Here is a 21,096-nt window from a genome sequence, read left to right as displayed (position 1 = left end):
GTGTGTCGTCGTGAAAGGTGCAGAAAGGTAATGCGAAGAAAGATGTGGGGCACGGAGGTGAGCGCGGCGGGCAAGCCCCATCACCCGTGATGGCCTTTGCCACCTTCCAGCAAGGCTCACCGACCGCTGCCTGAGCAGACAGTTGGCTTAGCACGGCCTGTCGCTTTGGATCTGAGTAATCGCCTCGAGTCGTCCACAGAGTGTGAGGCAGAGCGAGAGACGGGGAACACATAAAGAGTTAGAGCGATTTGGGCAAAGAGGCATAGCTGATCAGATGTGGGCAGCACAGCCCTCCCTTTGCCTGCACACTCACACCTTTAAGTAGATGCATTTTGACATTGTGTGTGCGCATGTGTGTGCTTTTTGTAACAGAAGGACAGTGCAGCTATTTGTGTCGCAAAGTAACAGCTGGCATCGCTCTGTCTTACATCTATTTCTATATCCCTTCTCCCCAACTTCCCCTCAACTTTGCTCTTCACAACTTAAAATCTGATCTGTCTTCGGTAAAAGTTTTATAGACGCTTCATAATAGTTTGAACCTTTTATTGAGATGCTTCAGTTGATAAAAATAGAATTTAAAATAAGATGTTATAAAAGACGTATAGGAGCCCATCATAGGCTTAGAAGCATTTATAAGTCCCAGATTCTCGCCATCCTGTACAACACATCTGTCACCGCCTATAGAATAAGCAAGTGTGTGTCTATCTACGCATGCTTGCGCTCTGCTGTGACTTATGTGGGTCATCGATGCCCTACGGTATGGCATGCCCAGTCCTGTAGTGGAGGTGTGCTGCTGTCGGGTTGCATTTAGCCTGGCAGGATGATTAACCAGGGATGTGTCCTTGTTATTACCGAGAAGAGCCAGAAGAAAGAGGTGTCGATCTGTTAAACGGGATGTGGATGGATCGAGGTCGGCCTTGGGTGCTGATCACTAACAGTGATGAATAACGGGGGCAGCCGGGCATCTCGGAGGCAGCTTTGTAGCCTGGAAGTGGAAACATTGGCTCAGAATACTCACGTGAAGCAAAACCAGGAGTTGTTTGTCAATTTGATCGACTTTGCAAAAGTACACCATTTGTAACATATGAGTACATACTGCATCAGTGTTCAGAGATATTGCACAGTGCCAGTTCCCACATTAAAACAGCGATGTACGACCAAAACATATGTTGTCATAGTAGTACGTAAAATAGAGTAGTCTTGATTAATTGTCTACTATTGGATTGATCGCTAACTATTTTCAAAAGGTCACAATTCTCTGATTCCAGCGTCCTAAATATTAATATTTTTCTGTTTCTTTTCTTCTCTGTGACAGTAAAATCTGTGGGTCTGGAGACATTTGAGGTTTCATTGGGCTTTGAGAAACGCTTATTGCATTTTTCACAATTCTCTGACATTTTCTAGAACAAACATCTAATCAGCAGATGAATCCATAATGAAAAGAATGATTAGTTGCAGCCTTACACTGACATACATTCTAGGATGTATCATTTTGAAAGTTTCCCTTCTCAATGCAAATGATCAGTGTTTATCAGTAGGAAGCGGGGCTCATGATAGCATGAATTCAAATGTTGTGCCTTGGCAGGCCATCGCCCGTTTAAAGTTAATGTTTGGTAGTATGAGTAAAAGCCGTACAGAGTCATCGGAAGTTTCTGAGACGTGGCGTCCGTATTTAGTGGTCTACAAGTTTCAACAGGAACAGTTGAGGTGAGATTAGTTACGTAAGACGCCCTATGACAGAACTGCGACAATCATTGATCATTGATTAGTCGATGTAAGGAGATGAATCATTAACTTCTTTTATTGGTCCATTTTTCAAGCAAAAATGTCAATCATTTGCAAATGTGAGGAGTTGCTGCTTATCTTTGTCACCATGATAATAAATGAAGAGTCTTTGGGTTTTGGACTGTTGGTTGGACTAGAGGAAGCAATTTTGGGGGAACTGGGAAATTGTGATGAACTTTTTTTTACATTTTATGGACTAAACTACAGATCGATTAATTGTGGAAATGATCAGCAGATTAATCAATGCAGTACTCTTCCTTTGTCCTTAGTTACCACTCTGTGCTCTCGCTCCACTCACAAGTAATAGCCTATCAACGCTGATTCATTTGAATCCTGCTGTGTCAAATAAAGTTTTCAAATAAATGTAGCGGAGCGGTTCCAAGTTTTGGTTATTGGTTTCCTTGATGACCAATGATATATCGTATCAGCCCTGAAAATCAATCCCTAAAAATGATTGTTATTTGCAGCCTTACTGTACGAGCGTGTGTGTACTCATGTCTGTGTGTGTGTGTTTGAGCAGCAGGGGTACACACACACACACACACACACACACACACACACCAACACACAGGTCTTGGAGGGGAAACGTTCTTTTCCGGAGCTTGGGGAAAAGGAAGGAAGACATCTCCAGTAACCAACACACACACTGTAGTACTCCTGCTCCCACATACAGTAGGTCTAGGAATAGACTGTGACTTCTGCCCATGAACACACCCACCTTGCAGGGCCTGTCTATTATTTTTAAATTCACATTTCATGCATGGCGCAGATAGAATATTGGATGACCACCATGACTAACAACATTGTCGCTCAAAATATTTCTAGTGTAGGTGGCCCGCGGTTCATACCTTTTGGATTACAGCAACTGTCTCTTATAATTTCCTTCCCCTTCTCTGGAGGGTTACCAAGAGATCCTGCTTTTTCTCCGGCCCACCCCTGTAAACAGGATGCTCACGTGGGAGTCCCACCCGTCTCCCTGCTTCCTCCACCGCGCATTCCCATGGCCAGACTGAAAACGCTCGCATCCATCCGCGTCGTCCCACATCCGCGCGAGATGGTTGTAAAATGGCACACATCCGAGCGGGCAGGAGGAGGCTTTTAAAAAAAACTTCTCTCATCACAAAAGCGGCCCACTCGAAGCTGTCTGCAATTGTTCTTCCCCGCGCAAAGTCTCTCGCTGCGTTTTGGGGGGGACAATTAGATGGATGCACGTATGGAGATGGTTAATCACTGTCACTGTGTCAGTGTGTGGATGTCAGCGAAGGGGAAGAAGTGTGGGAGGAGGAGTAGGGTGTGTGTGTGTGTGTGTGTGTGTGTGTGTGTGTGTGTGTGTTTTGTGCATATGCTTGTGTGGGAGGGAGAGCACATTACAACAAAAGGCCTAAAAATAGTAGGAATATGCCCATGTGACATATTGAGGCTAAAAGCTTGTGAATAATTTGTCTAATGCAACACGTACCCCCCTTCCTGAGCTCAGTCATGAAAATATGTGCCTGCTGGTTACCTCTGCCAGCCAGCGAAGTCGGGAGGGGGTCACCAGTCTGTTCAGACACAGCGCTCGGTATGTCTCTCTGTTAGCGAGGTATCACGTGGATTTGGATGGAATATGGTGAATGGTCTAAAGGAGACTTCATTAGATTTCAGTGGCGATCTGGGGGATTTAAGATTTATGTTTACCTTTCACACTGTTCAGTTCCCCCCCCTCATATTAATTAGATTTAGAGCAGATACATTAATGTCAGTCACAGCTCTGGTAGGTAAACCAAGAAAATAACAGTGACATGAGTGTTTCCAAAAAGCTCAAGATGTCGTCCTCAAATGTCTTATTTTGCCTCAAGCCAAAAAGATTCAGTTTACTGTCATAGAATCTCAGAATTTTGACTTTGAAAAAAAAAAAAAAAATGGACTTGGTTGATAATTGATTATGAAAATAATAACAAGTAACCAATGAGTCTATATGAGTCAGCTTTAAACACAGGGTTGCAGTTTGTCTACACATAGCTGTAGACATAGCTATACACATAGAACATGTAGACAAATGAATTTAGATAACAAGATAGAAAATAAAATACATGTAAAAATAGAATATGTAGATAGAATGTGGCATTGTGTTACTGTTAAAGTTGTGTTTTTTAGGGACTGGTAAATATTTCCCTATCTTCAGTGTGCTGCCTTATCTCATCTTCCTTATCTCTCCTCCTCCATGTTTCCTCTTAAGGGAAGCGTCTTTCCCCAGTTTAACTCGCTTATCTAAGCCACTTATTTGGAAGTGAATACGAAAGTGGACACCTGTTATATTTGCCCATTGCCTTGTGAAATCTACGTGTGTACAGCTGTGTGGACCATCGTAAATTAAAGCCAGGATATGACCTCAGCAATATGCAAAACTTGATCAAAAACCTTTTAATCTTTGCTCCAACCGAATTGTTTGTGCATCTTCTATCTTGTTTCTTTTATGAAAAAGTATTATCGTTTCTTTTTCTTGACTCAACAACATTGTAAATGAGGGCCAGCCTTCAGTGTTTAATGGAGGCAAATAGGCAAATAATGGGACAGTTTAAAGGTGGAATGTGTCAGATTTTGTGTTGAAAACATTCAAAAAATTAAATGAATTGAATGCAAAAAAATAATAATCATGACTTTATTACGTCTATGTGTTGCAAAAATATACAGTATATTGAAGTTAGCATGCTAACCAGCTCGCTCCTGCATAGACACTCTGGAGCACCCAGTCTTGAGTCTCGACTGAGCTAAGTGCAGCTGCAGTTAGTGACAGTTAGCGGTTACTTTGGTGTTACGCTGCTCCTTGTTTGTTTTGAGTATGAATTCCACAGGTGGCCAATTCTTACATAGTGCTTCTTTAACTTCCAAGTAAGTGAGTGTGGCTTTATGATTTAAATTTAAAAACATTTTAATTGCTGTGATTGTGTATTTCCCCCGTGCTCTTTGTATTCAAGCCCTATCGTGAATCAGTAATAAAGGTGATGCATGAATACTTATTAATATAACTGTTGGTCAAAGCTATTGAAAATGATTCTGAAATCTATTCTCTACGGGCCCTTTCCTCCACTCTCCCTCTTGTCCCGAAACAATATCCCACAAAACATTTGGCATTTTGCAACGAGCCAGCACCTTTGCCACACATGAGCGCACACATACTCACAACAAGTCAAATACCGAGTCATTTGATAGCATTTCATGTGGAGTGGACGGTAATGATGACCCTTTAAAGAGAGATAACAACCTGCACTTTCATTCGCTCCCGGCACACTTCAAATGTTTCCGGAGTTCAATTAAATGAGTCTGGAGATCAACAGAGGAGGGGAAGGAGGGCAGGAGGAGGGACAGCTTGAAGGTTTTGGATGCAGTTTAGTTAGAAGTCCGAACAAAACACCCACTTGTGGTTTCCAATCCTGAAAAAAAGGGCAGTAACTTTGAAAATTCAACAGAATCGATTTTCATGACGCCTTTGTAACACCTCAAACAGCCGAGTGTTTATGGCCCTTTCAAATGTCACGCCGTTCATTTTTGATATTTCCTCCTTAAAGTTGTAATTTGGGAAATGCCAAAATGTTCATTTCAAGCCTGTCTTGTGGGATTTTGTGAATGTGTATCAACTGAACTTCTTTTGTGAAGCACAGAGATGTTTCTCTGTCCCAGTTTAGAGACGGATACGAGCAGGAAGAATGGGTTCTTCAAGTAATCATGCCATCAAAAGCAGGCAGTACGTCTGTGACGATTGTAATAAGGCATTACAAGTGAACAACAACAACAAATCTATTTAGTCTTTTATTCAGATATCTGTGCAAATCTGCGAATAATGTCATGCCAAATGGAGTCTTGGCAGAATTTTAAATATAGTCTAAACTACAATAAAAGGACTAAGAATTAGAAATATTAGAAGTCTTTCATACGCTGATAGCTCGTTCAAACATATTTATGTCCAATTACGATAATAAATAAATAATAATTTGCCAGCTTTTGATCAGTGCTGTGAAGTCAGGGCAGCCTGCCAGAGCACGGAGAGAAATTAGGATAAAGAGGTGTGCGTTTTAGGCGATTTAAATCGTCATATACAGTATGTTGTAGATAGCTCCGCAGCTTTGTGCTAAGTGTGAACTGATTTTGCTATTGTAGGACCATATTTAAGTTGGCATCGCCTCGAGGCAGGTTTATAAATAGTCCTCCACTTAAAGGAGTAAGACGCATATCTTTTCCTCCCGAATCACCCACTTGTGTTAAAGCAGTTTAAACACAAATGGACGATGCTTCTGCTTCATTGTTATTCTGCAAAATATCAAGTTTGATTTCTGGAGTTTGCTGGATCGCAGTGTTATGTCATGCATGCTGTTGGGAATGTCGACAGGGTTGCATTCTCCTCCTTTTTCTCAGAAAATAGAATCAGCAGACGGCTGCATCTCTGCACAGTTGCTCAGCGGCTCGTGCTCCACTGCATGCCCTCTGCGTACGTCTCTGCTGTTTAAGCATACCAAGACATCTCTCGCCTATAGTCAAACATGACTCATGATCAACATTGAACAATAGCGCTGTTGTGTTACCCACTCAGCATTCAGTCAAAGCAAATATCCTTTTGCAAACTAGGCTATTGATTCTGTTGCAAACACAAGATTGGCTTGTAAGCGCAGAGGAAAGGTCAGAGCTCGGTGTCTGTGCTGGTTTTAAAAAAATAAAAAATAAAAACGATTGTCAGTTTGTATAACACTCCGCCTCTTGGACAGTGGTGTATATGTTAGTGTCAAACATTAGAATCAAATATGTATGTGCTGCCGTGACCTCATGTTCAGCCACATCAGTTCGAGTAACGAGACTTCTCATTAAACTCTGCTGAGTGTGTTTCGGTGAGAGCAGTGCGCAGTACAGTACTCCACTGCGTTAGCTACAGTCGGCATGTGAGAGATCTGAATTATTTAATGCCATGAGAGCATGTGCAAGTTCGCACTTGCATACCCCACTGACTCTTTCCTTCTATCCTCAACTCACCTCCACCACGCTTTGCTTCAAGTCTGTGAGTTTGGACAGAGACAGTTCAAGATGGATGCAGCTAGTGTACAGTAGCAGGCCACGGGATGTGAGACATTTTCTAAGGGCCATCTGTCGCTCGGGAAGGAAAACTTCTGTGAATCTGTCGGCCGAATGGGAAAACAAAGAGGTTAAATATGCTGCAAGCAAAAAAAAAAAAAAAAAAAAAACATTGATAAAAATGGCTAAACCGAAAGCATGCGGCCAGGGAGATGGAAGAGAAACAACAGTGAGGGGAGGACCGAGCAAGCTAGCCTGGGGAGGTTTTTTGCGGAGGTGGAGGTAGACGGAAAGCAGGTGGATGTTTAGACAGTACGATAAGACAGCCTGGCTGACAGAACGCCTGATAAGCAGCCTGACTGTCAGGTTTGGCAGGCTGGTGGTGAAGCGAGAGAACAGGGGCATGGGGGAGAGGCAGACAGATGGGTAAAACTGAATAAAGGCAGCTCAGGAAAATGTAAGAGCATAATTTAGAAGAGGTGCACCTGGTTTTGAATTTTGAGACTCTATTAATGTGGAGCTGCAAGCTGAATGCAAATCCAGGCTGTGCAAAGTAGGACATCTAAGGCTGAATAAATGTATTGTGATGATGTAAATGATAAATATTGTGAGCTCTCCTGCTAGACATTGTTGGTATGTTTCTCATTTTGTGGCATTATTTATTGGCTAGATACAGACAGTTGTCATAATCGATGTTTTCTGGTTCCAGCTTCTTAAATGTGAACATGTTCTTGTTTCCTTACTCCTCCATGACAGCAAACTGAATTTCTTTGGGTGTTGGACAAAACAAGACATTTGAGTACGTCATCTTGGGCTTTGGGAAACACTGATTGATATTTGTCAACCAAGAAACTATTGGATTAACTGAGAAAATAAAAATAATATAGTATACAGCCGTAATTGTCTTGAAATTGTGTACAGGCATTCATAGTCTCCAGAGAATGAAGCGCACTGACTTTGGTGACCCCCCCCCCCCACTTTACATTTCAAACTGTATTTCTTGTTCGCACAGCAACTGTATTTTGAAGGTTTGCTATTCTATGTTTCGAGATCTCTATTGCTAACTACACAAAATCTCTCTCTATGTTGCAGGGAAGCCCCAGAGCATGGAGAGCTCAGAGCGGGTCCAGCTGTCAGGGACATACAACGTTCGGAAAGGGAAACTCCAGCTACCGGTCAACCGCTGGACCAGGCGGCAGGTCATCCTGTGCGGCACCTGCCTGATCGTCTCCTCCATCAAGGAGAGCCAGACGGGGAAGATGCACATCCTGCCGCTCATTGGAGGAAAAGTATGTCTGAGTCGCACCACAGCGCGGCATGTGTCTTCCCCACTTCCTGATCTCTCACGATGGTGTTATGTAATTTTATGCTTTGGATCATAAACTGGTAATGTCATGCCACCAGAGAGTGACCTGGCAAAGTCACTCTTATTACCCTGTGCAAATGTCTCCCTGCGCAGTGAAGTTTGTTCGCGATGACATTTCACCTTCAGCAACTGTTTGTCCTTTAGTGTGACATCCCGCTAATGCTTCCTGCTTTGCTCGTTTTGTCTCAAGGTCGCACTGAAACGCCGCAAGCCACGCTTTAAGTAGTGAAAATGTTTTCAGTATTCTGCGGGAATGTTTTTTTTTTATCCATTTCTAGTCTGGAGTCGAGCTGTAATATTTAGTGTAATGGATCACTGTGGCGTTCAGGTTTCTCTCTGTACTTTTTCAAAGTGCCCCCCCCCCCCCCCGAAAAACGACCTTTATCCGTTTATTGCTTTATGGATCTGTGTATCTACAAGGCCACTAAATAAGCTCAGAGCGCTCTCCTTGAAATGCCTGACACAAAAAGGCGCTTGGTACCCCACCACACCCAGTTCATAAACATTTCACACGCAGCACATGACCTCTAGTCAACCATTCATCCATACGCTGCCTCTCCATGTGCGTGTGTGTGCTGAGTTTGTGCGTGCCTGTATTCTCTTCCAGCACCGTAACTAGTCAGCCGTTCATTCACAGAAAACATGTGCTCGAGTCGGGTGCGTGACTCTGCGTGTCTAAAAAAGCGATTTCACGTACATTTGCTTGCTTATGTCATGCACATTTGTTCTTCATGATTGTGCGTGCCTTATTTATTTTCACGAGTGTGCTTCTGGTCGACTGCGTTTCTCTACCCTGCAGCCATTAAGCATAAAGCGGTTTCATATAACAACTAATCTGCTGAGACGCCCATGTGTCAGCTCTACTACTCGGTTTCCTCTTATTTTATCAGTCTTAACTTCACACAGTAATGTCAATCCTTTTTGTGTGTGTGTGTGTTGTGCTGCAGGTGGAGGAGGTGAAGAAGCACAGTCACTGCTTGGCCTTCAGCTCGGCAGGGCCTCAGAGTCAAACCTACTACGTCAGCTTCGACAGCTTCACGGAGCACCTGCGCTGGCACAGACATGCGGCCAAGGTACTGTATGTGGGTATGTGTGTGTGAGGGTAGGAGGGCGGGGAGGGTGGGATAGAAAAAAAAAAAAAAGGAGAAGACGAGCGTATGTTTCCTGACACTACTTACGGGTCAGCTGCGTTGTAAATCAGAACGTGCGTGACAGCGAGTATGAAAATGCAGCGCTGCCCGCGTGAGCTTGGCAGATTGAAAACTGCACACATATTTCACCGCTGTCCGTTCTGTAGTGTAAGTGTCTCTGGGTGCACTCACACACATAAACACCACTCGTGCCTCTCTCTCGGTCTCTCCTTTCTCTCATTTGAACTCAAGTAGGCCATAGCCAGAAAACCTCTTTTATAAATATTAACAGGGACATGCATGTCACCAGCACCCAGAGGGCCACTCAGAATAGAAGCCTGGATAGAGGCAGCACGTGCCCCAGTGACGACCGCTGAGCCTCTAGCTAACGCCGCATTGAAAAGCTCAAGTTCACAGACTGTAGATTTTCTCCTTTTTAAAGAGGAGGCGGACGCTTATGCTGTCATTTTAATTTAAACGGCAGCTTTTATTGTTTCTATAAATTTGACTAGCAAATGATCACATGCTAACTGCTCCACGCACCTGCGCTTAACTAGATTACACAATGATGTAATGTATGATGTTTGGTAGCTGGCGTGTTGGAGTTTCCCTCGACCTCTCCCATCTCCCTAATCCTAAGAAGATTGGCCACCGGGTGACATTTGACCCCTGAGCAGCGGACTATACACAGAGAAGTCTTGTGTGGTAGAGATAATCCTGTTTAACTCCACGTTTCTCTTTTCTCTCTTGTGACCTCCCCGACTCCGTCTAGATGGTGTCCCAGAGAATCAACTCGGTAGATCTGTCCTGCTGCAGCCTGGAGCAGCTTCCTCCCAACCTCTTCTACAGCCAGGACCTCACCCACCTCAACCTCAAACACAACTTCCTTCCCGCAGACCAGCGGCTGCAGCAGCTGCAGAGGTACAATGGTGTTTTAAATCTACAGTAAACACACCTGAGGGGAAATTATAAGGAGGAGGAAGAGGCAGGGAGAAGAGAAAGAAAAGAAAGGAGTGGACGGATGTGAGGAGGCGTTACCGGCGGAGGAATCAGTTCAGGGTGGTGTGGATAGGCTGGTTCAGGCAAGATGAGACTTGAGAAGGTTTAGCAATGCTTAATTTGGGCACAACAGTGGCTGGGGCTGGGGCTGGGCTGTTGTACGAGATGGGGGAGGGGGGCGAGACACTTACCCAGTACGGCTTCTCTGGACACAGCAGGTCATGGCTGGTCGGCTTGCGACAGCTTTAGCTTTTGCCTGCATTTTGCAAGCCATCGACCTGAGCAGTCTAGGACCGGGGCCATTGGCATGCAGGGACCAATGAGGCTAGCCAGGGCATTGCTGTTCCAGGCGAGGCCAAACGAACCCAGAGCCCAGAAGGGTAGATGCGTCTGCAGGGAAGCTTTTAATGTGCCTGGCCTCCCTCACTCTCTCTCTCTGCGGGCACCATCTGCTGCATGCTTATCATGGTCCCAGATTAAAGCCCACAGCCAAGACGTATGTGTGTCGTCCTCTGTGTGTGTGTGTGTTTGTGTGCATTCATATTCTTTTCATATTTGCATTTGCATTCATATACACAGCGGTGCATGTGCTTGCCTGTCAGCTTTTCTCGCTGAAGATTATTGCCATTTAACTGAGTAAACTGTGTGAATCTGAGAACGTGTTAGCAATGTTTGCAGAATGGAGTGTGTGTGTGTGTGTGTGGAGAATGTGTGAGAGGAGAGAGCCGCTTGCAAGAGAAAAAGTGGCTGCAGGCTACAGATTTGGGGTCAGCGCATACAAAGTCTTGATACAGTATGGCATTTGTTTCTCTTTTAGGATCACTGCACTGACGGGGCTGCGTGTTTGTGTGTGTGGCCGCGCACGCACAATCGCGCATGCTTGTGTGTCGTCCTGAGAGAAAATTATGAATGAGTAGGAGGTCAGGACTTCCTGTTGCTCCACCAGTCCTTTTCAGAAACATCATTTTTTTTGTTCGTGATCCTCAGAATAACGACTGGTGTTAAAAAGACAGCGACGCAGTGGAAATGACTAGTCTCCTCAATCTGAGCGAGTGATGCGCAGCTCCCCTGCTGGCCAAGCGAGATAACTTCCTTGTAGCTTTGCCAAACCTAAGTAGGCTCATCCGCGTTTGACCCAGCATGACAGAAAAAGAGGTCAGTAATGAGAAAGAGATGAATCGTTAGCCGAAAATAGAGGCTTTTTGACGGGAACATGTAGCGTGGACTTCGCCTCGCCTCTGACAGACTTAAGTCAGAAGAGCCGGAGTCAGGAACAACAGTACTCTCTGTGCGGGCCCTCCATGAATGTGGGTGTATGTGTTTTGGTGTGGACAGTTGTGTGAGAGTCTGTTTTTGTTTCAGTATAAACACTGCCTTTCAGCGACATCGAACATGGGGTCACAGTGCTTTGTATTTTTTCAAGAGGAATGGAATGTGTGAACCTGCCACATGCCTCTCCCTTTTCTCTCCCTCGCTCTCCGCGCACTGGCCAAATACTAACCGGTGGGTGATTTGCCAATCAGATATGCATAATCAGTTGTCTGGGATACAAGCTCTCTCCTTTGGCATGGGACTTTTTCTTTCCCAGCATGCATTCTCTCTGTGAGACAGAGGTCACCGCTCACTATGGGAAATATCTGACGCCCCATGCATAAGATTTAACCTTTGGCCTGTTTATTTACATATGTATGATAGTTGAGCAAGTTGTGAAGGACATAAAAGTAATGGAAATGAGTTCAGGGAGTTGGGCAGATTAGTAGCAGGAAGACAAAATGTGAGACGAAAGGTATTTAAGGCCAAGTGAACGGATTAAAGCTGCATTAATTTGTCTTTTGAAGGCAGCAGAACAAGAAAGAAACACAATATTGACATATTGTCACCTAATAAAGACGGTATGGTGAAAGTGTTTGAAAACATTTGCACATTTAAACATGCAGCAGAACAAAATTAAAATTAGTTAATAGTTGTGTTTCTGTCCTACTGAATCCCCGTTTGCGTCATCAGCTCATGAGAAAAATATCCAGCTTTTTAACCATCCAGTTGCTAATTTTCTCCATCTGCTGAAAGGGGGCTTGCTGTCGAGTTGTTCAGCTGAAACATAACAGCATGTTACAATGACTAGAAGTGAATTATGGACCAGAACACTAACACAATGAGCAAAAAAGGGCGAAAGAAAATTCGGTAGAGCTGAGGTGAACCACATAGTCACTCAGTAGTTTAATTAAAAAAGTTATTCATTTTTTGACTTTTTGACTTTTTTTGTCCATTTGAGAGCAGCGCGACAATTCGCAACACAACATATTATCAACATATAACGTTGTCATGATGAACTGAAGTGTAGAGTTATGGGCTAGGATACCAGCACAGTTAACCAAAAAAGGCAAAAAAAAACATCATGAAGTCATGAAGCTGAGATGAACCACTTAAGTAATCTAATGAAGAATATTGATCAGCAACAAGTTTTAACTCGGACACAACCTCAGCCTATTTATAAAGTTGTTTCCTTATTCACACATTCGGCGGACACAGTGCCGAACGCTGGTTTTGTTTCTGTTCGCTAATGAAACTTCGTCCCATATTTACTCTCCCTTAACCTCATGTTTGTCTTTCACCAACTCGTAGAATAGAAAGAAAGCATTTTAGTTTGCTCAATGCTCTACCACGGTCACCTGCTTGTTGTTAACTTTGCTATTATGCACCGGGCGAATACAGTCTCAGTATGCGTTAGTGCCATTTAGCGGAAAAAGAACGAAAAATCTGTATTTTTATCTGACTAAATGCCTAAATATGCCGACCAGCTAGTTGATATTTGTCTTCTGTGTGTTGTTTGGTGATGGGCAGGGTACTTAACTGTGGGCTGTTAGGCTTAAAGGTGCCACCTGATGATTGCTTAGTCCAAACCAATAGGGGCAGTATAGGCACCAGAGTAACTGCTAATTGTTGCGAAGTGTAGCTTCATTTTCAGTCATGTTTCTGTCCACCTGACTAAAGTGAGTCCACTAATCACTCTTGTGTTGGCCAGCTGGTGCTGGGCAGGCAACATAGGTAGCATTCAGCGGGTTTTATCTGAGCCACTTTGCATAAATAAAGCAGCTGCCGGCCATGTTGATAAGAGCGGGGGGGCTGTGGGCTGGAAAACTAAAACAGTGAGCCTAAGTGATGATAATTCTCTCGTGCCTGTCAGTTCAAGCAACACCTTGTCAACCAGCGGTTAGTGCAGCTTGAAATACACAAGCACTCTGGTAAGAAGAAAAAATAAATATATAAGAGAATTGCATGATGGGACAGCATGACACAGACAAGGAGAGACCGAGGGGGGAGTACGAGCATTACTCAGCAGATTGCAGAGGTTGATTTAATATCGGAGTGACATTTTCCCTCACGTCCCACCCCGAACCCCCCACCCGCTAGCTGCAGGAGTCACCCTCAGCTGTAATAACTTGGCCACCCTAATCAATAGCCCTGACGTTCCGGTTTCCTTTTTTTCTTTCGCCACGATATTGTGTGTGTGTGTGTGTGTGTGTGTGTGTGTGTGTATCCTGTGTGTGTACATAGGGAGGAAAATCGAGTCGTGCCAGTTGAAGCAGCTGCTCCAGCCTGTGGTGCTGTGTGTGGCGTGCTGCCCATCTCCGGCCTGCCATAGCTGCCTAGCTCTCTGTGCGCACATGATAGGCGATAGCAGGGTTGCATGTGTGTAGACGGATAAAGAAAGACAGTCCGGAGAGGCCTTTCCCCTGCGCCGCCTTGTTCCTCTGACTCCCACCCCCTCCCTCCTCCTCCACCCTGAGGGGCAAACCCCTCTGAAGGTCACCGCACTGCCATAGGACACCACTCCAAATGCCACTGGTCACTGGTGTTTGAACGAACAACACAGACGTCGACACTGCGCTTGTTTGCGCAACAATAAAACTTGAAGGTTTAGTGCGACTGCTCAGGACGGCTTTGTTTATGTACGTTGGCGTCTAATCTGACTGTGTGTTTTGGACCTAAACAAATTCAGCACAAGCTTTACTTCGCCACATTGCCCATGGATATACCCATTAATGTATTTATGAATATCCTCTACTCTCTTGCAATATTCATGCTGACAAGTTTCAACTACATCTCTAATCACTCGCTCATACTCTCCTCTCCTCTCCTCTCCTCTCCTCTCCTCCTTTCTTCTCTTTCACCTTTTCCTGATCTATCATTAATACTTTCACCCCCCTTGTTTTCCAGATTTTCTCGACTGCGAAGCCTCAACCTGTCCAACAACCACCTCGGTCACTTCCCCCTGGCCATCTGCGACATCCCCACGCTGACTGAGGTCAACCTCAGCTGTAACTACCTGGTCTCTGTCCCCGGCTCTGTGGGAGCCATGACCAAGTAAGTAACACCAGGAAGTCATTGAGGATGCATGATCTCAGCTAAACCTGGCGGCCGAATATATCTGAATTTACAGCTCAGACATACTGTAGCCCTATTACAAAACAAACCGAAGTTGTTCTTCCTTTGTTGATTATTCCTCTATTGATTCTGTCTTTTATGTTTACCTTACCCCTCCCGACAATTGGCTCGTGCTGTTGGTAATCATCCAACTCTTTCACTTATTGTGCCGTGTTTTTTACTGCTGAATAGGGGCCAGTGCTCGCTTGTACCGATGCCATCTCAGGGCTGGGAAAACCATTGAACCTTTTCATAAAACCAACCTCATTCTGAGTGTCAGAAGTTTACATATCCAAATGTGGGAGTCACTTAGCAACAGGCACGTTTCATAACAACCCCCATGGTGCACATTTTGTAGTACAAACATGTGAGCACACGACAACACAACAGATCATCCGTGGCGCTTGTGCCTGTGACTTTTTGCTTCAGTCATGGCCGTGCCCCTTGTCTGTCAAATCAGTCCAGTTAGGATTTATTACCCAGCTTATTACTCAATGTTAGTTTACGCATTCTCTTTTACTGTAGATTGTTTTTTGAGCCAATCTCTTGTCTCCTTGATGCACACGTTTTTTTTTTTTTCATTATCAAGTTTAGCAATTTGAATCTGGCACTTCTCGTGAGGAATCTCTTGGCAGTAACACAGTGATGTTCCTTTAATGGAACCGCTGAAGTGCAGTTTTTTAAATGAATTATTTGGTGACATTGTTACTCTTTCCTCACAAAATTCACAGATTTTTTTTCATTTCCAAGCCAATATTTTTTTCACAAAATCTGATTTTGTTGGCTTATTTTTTTCTTTTTTTCTCATGGGAACGCTGAGAACATTTTTAGAGTTTTGGTTGAGCTCCAGTTTTAACCTCCTTGCCTGTGGAAAAGGCCTTGTACTCACTCTTTAAAAGAGTGTCAGCTCAATGTAAAAATATGTTAAATTAAATGATCTAAAACTTGATAATTAATGCATTATTCCGTCACATTCAACCATAGATGGCAATGTGGAATACATAGATTAAGGGAGTCGTTTATCAGACGGGTTAGTACTGACACTGAATGGTGCATGTGCATTAAACCTCGAAACCCATTCGAAAGTTAACGTACAGGTATGTGGGTTGAAACCAGGCTTGATGAGAAGTTAATCTGCAGGAATGATCTGGTATGCCTGCAAATTCCTGAAGTGGCCAGCAGGGCGTTAATGCTGCTACTGCCACCTGCTGGACATTAAGTGTACTGATCATGAGTCCTGAAGTCCTGGTTGGCACTATGTCATTGAACCTGAGCCTCACTATCTGCGCAAATAACGTAAATTCTTTGATAAAATGCCATCCTGCCCATCACTGCTTTCATGAGTGAGGTCAGTCGTCTAACCTTGTGTCCCTCTCTCAGTTTGCAGACGTTCCTGTTGGACGGCAACAGTTTAGATGAGCTTCCCAACGAGCTGGGTTCCCTGCAGAGGTTGAGTTACGTAGGCCTTTCCTTCAACCAGTTCGACCATGTGCCCCAGGTGCTCGAGCAGTTGGGATCCATGGAGAAGCTGTGCATGGCTGGAAACAACCTGGAAACTCTCACGCTGCAGAATTTCAGACTGCTCCGCATCAAACATATCGACTTAAGGTACAACAGTGAGCACACGTTATTACAAATGCTTTGTTTTTTTTTAAAGATTGGATTTCAACAGCTTTATCAAGAAACAATTATCACCTGAGGTCCTGAGTCATGCTTGGACAAAGCAACGTACCCAATGACACAATGTTATCATCACACTAATGATAGAAACAAAAACAGAGTGAAGAAGCCAAAACACGAGCAGACAGCCAGACAGCACGAAATCAGGAAATCATTTGCCTGTCGTGGCTCCACCAGGTGTGTCCCCACTGTGTGCAAAAGCACAGAGCTGGAGTGACTTGCATTATTCCTCCAGTTAATACTTCACTCCTTCTGTCTTTGTTTAGACAAGGTTAGTAAACACATTTTCTAGCATTCTCCCCTGTTTGGACAAAGATCACCTAGTACCTCTGATAGACTGTGTTCTAGTTGTTCTGTCAGTGTGTCATGTTGACTTCAGAAAATGTGTCAGTTTAAGTGCTGATAGGATTAGTCAGTTGATCAATTATTTGAAGGTTACTGACTAATATTTTCATTAATTAGAATTCATCGTTTGGTCGTCATCAAATTGTTAAAAATGCTCAACACAAGTCCCAGCGTGAAAAGCTTACTTATTTGTGTGTTTTGTGCAAATAACAATTTTAAACCCAAAGATTTTCACTGAACTATCATTAAAGATAAAGTAAAACAGGAATTTTTTTTAAGTTTCAGAGGTTGAAACTGGCACATTTTCAGGATTTTACTGGAAAAAATTGCTCCAAATTTAAGAAATATATCAGAATTGTTGCTGGGTTTTTTTGTCGTTCAACTTATCGTTTAAGCAACTTTTTCAACTCATGTGGAGTTGATAGACAGAAAAATAAAAAACTATTTTGATGATGTGATGATATGATTTTTTTAAGTAACCATTTGCAAAACATTTCCTGTGTTGAGGGTCTTGGTTATGACAGTTTACTGCTCTTCTCTGTTTTGTGTAACTATAAACTAAACATTTTGAAAAAAAAGTTTTGAAGGACTCATCTTGAGCTCTAGGAAAATGTATAGAGTAAACCAAAGATTGGTTAGTTGTAAAGATTATCGACAAATCGATTGAAAATAAAAAAAATTACCATTTACTAGTTGGCACTTCTTCCTCCGCAACAGAGTTTATTATACATCACTTTAATTCCTATCGCATTTTTTGTTGTAAGTCTGTTTTTATTTCACAATAGCATTTGTTTTTTATCACATTTTAACTTCATTTTGCCTCTTTTTTTTTGCTGCATCTTATCAGTTTTTTGCGCAGGTGTTTTCTAATATTTGAATGTTTGAACATTGTGAGATTTCATCTGTAGATGACAGCATGATAACAATTTAAATTGGCCGCTCTCATTGCAAGTCAAAACCAACACTGTCAACGTTGTGCACAGGAACAACTTAGCAACAAACAAACTCAAACGAGCGGCACAATAAATCACCATCACCTGAGGCATGTTCCCTGCCTTGCAAGAAAGGCCACAGCCACTGTGCCGTTCAACCGCATCCAAATCGTATTTGAACCTTTGCCTCCTCCCTGCTCCCTCTGTCAGGTTGAATAAGATCTCCAGCATGGTGCCTGATGAGCCTGACCTGCTGAGGCACGTGACCCAGCTGGACGTGAGGGACAACAGGCTGACGGACCTGGACGCCTCGGTCTTCCCCAGGCTGGAGGTGCTCCACTGCGAGAGGAACCGCATCGCCAGCCTCAGGACCAAGGGCTGCCTGCTCAAAGGCATCTACGCCTCCAACAACGGTGGGTTTTGGCACGACTTCATGTTTTTCTGCAAGGGCAGTCTTGTGTTTAGACAAGATGGATCCCTTTCATTCTCACACATCGCTACCTCACTGGTTCCCAAATGAAAATGAACACATACCTTGCCTCCGTTCTGTTCCCATATGACATCATTTCTCCCCGTGCTCGTCTCCCTCTCTTAATGCATTCATTTTTCTCATCAGCGCCGCGGTCACATTGTCCCTCTCCATCATCCTTCTCTAACTTGTCACCCCGCCCTCCCCTCCCTCTCTTCACAAATGCGCCCCTTCGTTTTCCATCCACCTGCTTTTGTAATAGACCGCGTCTGTCCTTGCTGTAGGTTAATGTGTTTGGATTTCTCCCCACAGAGCTGCGACAACTGGATGTCAGCCCTGTGCCCTCCAATCTTAGTTACATGGACATCTCGAGGTGAGAAAAATTCCCTGACAGAACACACACACACACAAGACAAGCAAACAATTGGAAAAAGTATTTTGGAAAAAAAGTAGCTTATTTACAGTATATCATCTCTGCCCAGGAAAGGGAAAATTGAGCTTCAAAGATCTTGAAAGCTGCACAGAAAAATACCTCGTGCACAGGTTTTTGAAAGTGTGTTGAACTCTAAGGGATGATGTAAGACAGCTTTCCATGTCAGCCTCCACTGTAGGGTTTGTAAGTGAAAAATTGGCAACTCAAGTTAGTTTCTTTGTGGTCAATAAAAAGTCATCAAAAATAACACTCCGCCGTTTGAAAATTGACTACGGCACTTGTGATGACATATCTTCGGTAGTCTAACACGGACATTTGCATCGCCCCGGATCCCTCAACAAACAGGCACGCAAAAAGTTTATTATACTCAGTTAAGCGTAAATGCAATCACCAGAAGTAAAAAGCTAACATTCGGCTATAAGTAAATGACACTACAGGCGCATAACTTCAACAGACCACAGCTAACATGCCGGCTTACACACACTTTAATATAATTGATAAATATACAACTGTAAAAGTTAGAACAGTTTGCAAGTAAAGTCTGTGGATGGGCTTCCATGTTTGCTGTGATGACGCGCAATGTCCTGGACAATCTCTATAGACTCAGTTATTGACTATTAGTATTTACAAACATAATCATGTCGTAGAACAGAACTTTCTTGAAGGGGAACTCCTTACACGTGCTTGTCTTGAATTAGTTGCGTCTGTTTGGACTGAGATCAAGGTGATTAGAAGCAGCTGAGCGGCGGACAATCCCCCCAACAGTTCAGGATTAGACAATTAGACATAACAAGAGACAGTGTACTCTTAAAGGGCAACTCCACCATTAAAGTGTGTTTACAGGCCATAAGTAGCACTATTGCATATGTGATAAAAGTAGAATAAAGCCCTTAGTATCCATTTTGATTATTTGTTTTTAAACTGTCCATAATGAGTCCAACAGTGTTATAGGAGTGCAATGCCAGAGCAGTGGACTGAGTTTTTTAAAATCTGCCACCTACATTACACACAATGCAATTTAGCCACTGAGTAACATCACTGGAGGCAATTTATCGGATTACATGCAGCTTCCTCTGGAGCCACAAAAGGCTTTAAACTACTTTTTTCACATGTGCAGTTGTACTTCCCAAGACCTGTGAACACACTTCACTGTATAAGATTGGTTACCCCTCAAGCTTGAATTAACCGCAGGCCTGATTTCAGATATCTAGCCGAAATCCTATTAAAAAAAGCCAGCTGACTTTGTGACAAGGTTTTTAGGACTGATTCCTGCAGCACTCGCATTATCTGAAACGCAACATAGCTGAGATTCAGTAACACAATAAAGTGGATCTAAATATCACCAAATAATGTGGGGAAGATAGACAGTTTTTTCACCAGAACTGAGGTTGCTAACTCAACTTTTCTAGACCAGGACTGTTGGGAATTCAAACAGTATCCTGCTACGTTGTACTCCATGTTAGGCATCCCGCTTTACAAACTGCACATAATTCATCATCATCATCCCCCTCTCCTCCTGCAGGAACCATATGGAGTCCCTGCCAGACTGGCTGTGTGAAGCTAAGAAACTGGAAGTTCTGGACGTGAGCCACAACCTCATCACTGAGCTCCCGGCGCGGTAAGTCTCCCCCCCCCCCTCTGCGAACGTGTCTGTAAGCCTGTAAACGGAGTGCAGTCCTGCATTATTCTGCCTGCCCTTTTTTGCCGGCCAGTCATCTATCCCCCATAGAGCCTCATAAATCACACCGATAGCCTGTAACCTCCCTAGCCTTCGTCCATTCTCTCCCCTCTTTATATAGCCTTTTAGAAGGTCAGCCCAGATGCCGCTCGCTTCCTCCTCTTCGCTCTGTCTCGCATCAGCTCTTGTCAACCGTCCTCCCTCCCTTTCCCCTATTTTTAATTTTTCTCTCTCTCTTCCTCTGGTCCCCTCATTGTCTGCTGATTTATTTTTTACCCAATACGTGTCAGAATGATGAATTCCAGCTGCAGGCTCCGCTAGAGGCGCTGCTATTTTCTGTTTTCACATCCTCATCCTCGCCCCCATCCTCCTCCTCCTCCTCATTTCCATGACTGTTTCAGCCCACTTCAATTACAGCCCACTCACTCAAAAAGCCAGTTGTGTGGGAAAATGTGTGGAAGTTTTACCCATCTGCATATCTGTCTGTATCTCGAAACACCATTGTATGATCATAATAATCTATACGCTTATCCTTGATGTCCTAGCACTGACCCAACCATCTGTGTGTTCTCCATGCTGCAGGTTGTTCTGCAGCAACAGTCTGAGGAAGCTGAGTGCAGGACATAACCAGTTGCAGAAGCTGCCCGAAAGAGTGGAGCGCCCTCTGCTGGAGGTTTTAGACGTACAGCACAATCAACTGGTGGAGCTGCCTTGCAACCTGTTCCTCAAATCCGACAGGTAGCATTAATCATCAGCCGCAATACATTTGTCTTTTATCAGATAACGCACCCGACACCTGACAGGAAGATTAAGC

General features: G+C 43.8%; 1 protein-coding gene across 1 annotated transcript in view; it reads left to right on the top strand.

Moving 5' to 3' along the window:
• Positions 1-21,096, top strand: part of phlpp1 (PH domain and leucine rich repeat protein phosphatase 1) — a 50,260-nt gene that overhangs the window by 23,489 nt on the left and 5,675 nt on the right. The window contains exons 2-10 of the mRNA XM_030402930.1: positions 7,918-8,114; positions 9,139-9,264; positions 10,094-10,242; positions 14,539-14,685; positions 16,126-16,353; positions 17,913-18,115; positions 18,484-18,544; positions 20,127-20,222; positions 20,865-21,020. Of these exons, the coding sequence (XP_030258790.1) occupies positions 7,918-8,114; positions 9,139-9,264; positions 10,094-10,242; positions 14,539-14,685; positions 16,126-16,353; positions 17,913-18,115; positions 18,484-18,544; positions 20,127-20,222; positions 20,865-21,020 (1,363 nt within the window). The remainder of the gene's footprint in view (positions 1-7,917; positions 8,115-9,138; positions 9,265-10,093; positions 10,243-14,538; positions 14,686-16,125; positions 16,354-17,912; positions 18,116-18,483; positions 18,545-20,126; positions 20,223-20,864; positions 21,021-21,096) is intronic.

This window comes from Sparus aurata, chromosome 21, assembly GCF_900880675.1.
Source record: "Sparus aurata chromosome 21, fSpaAur1.1, whole genome shotgun sequence".
Lineage (NCBI taxonomy): Eukaryota > Metazoa > Chordata > Actinopteri > Spariformes > Sparidae > Sparus > Sparus aurata.
Note: the sequence above shows the minus strand (reverse complement) of the source record. Positions and strands in the feature narration are given on the sequence as shown.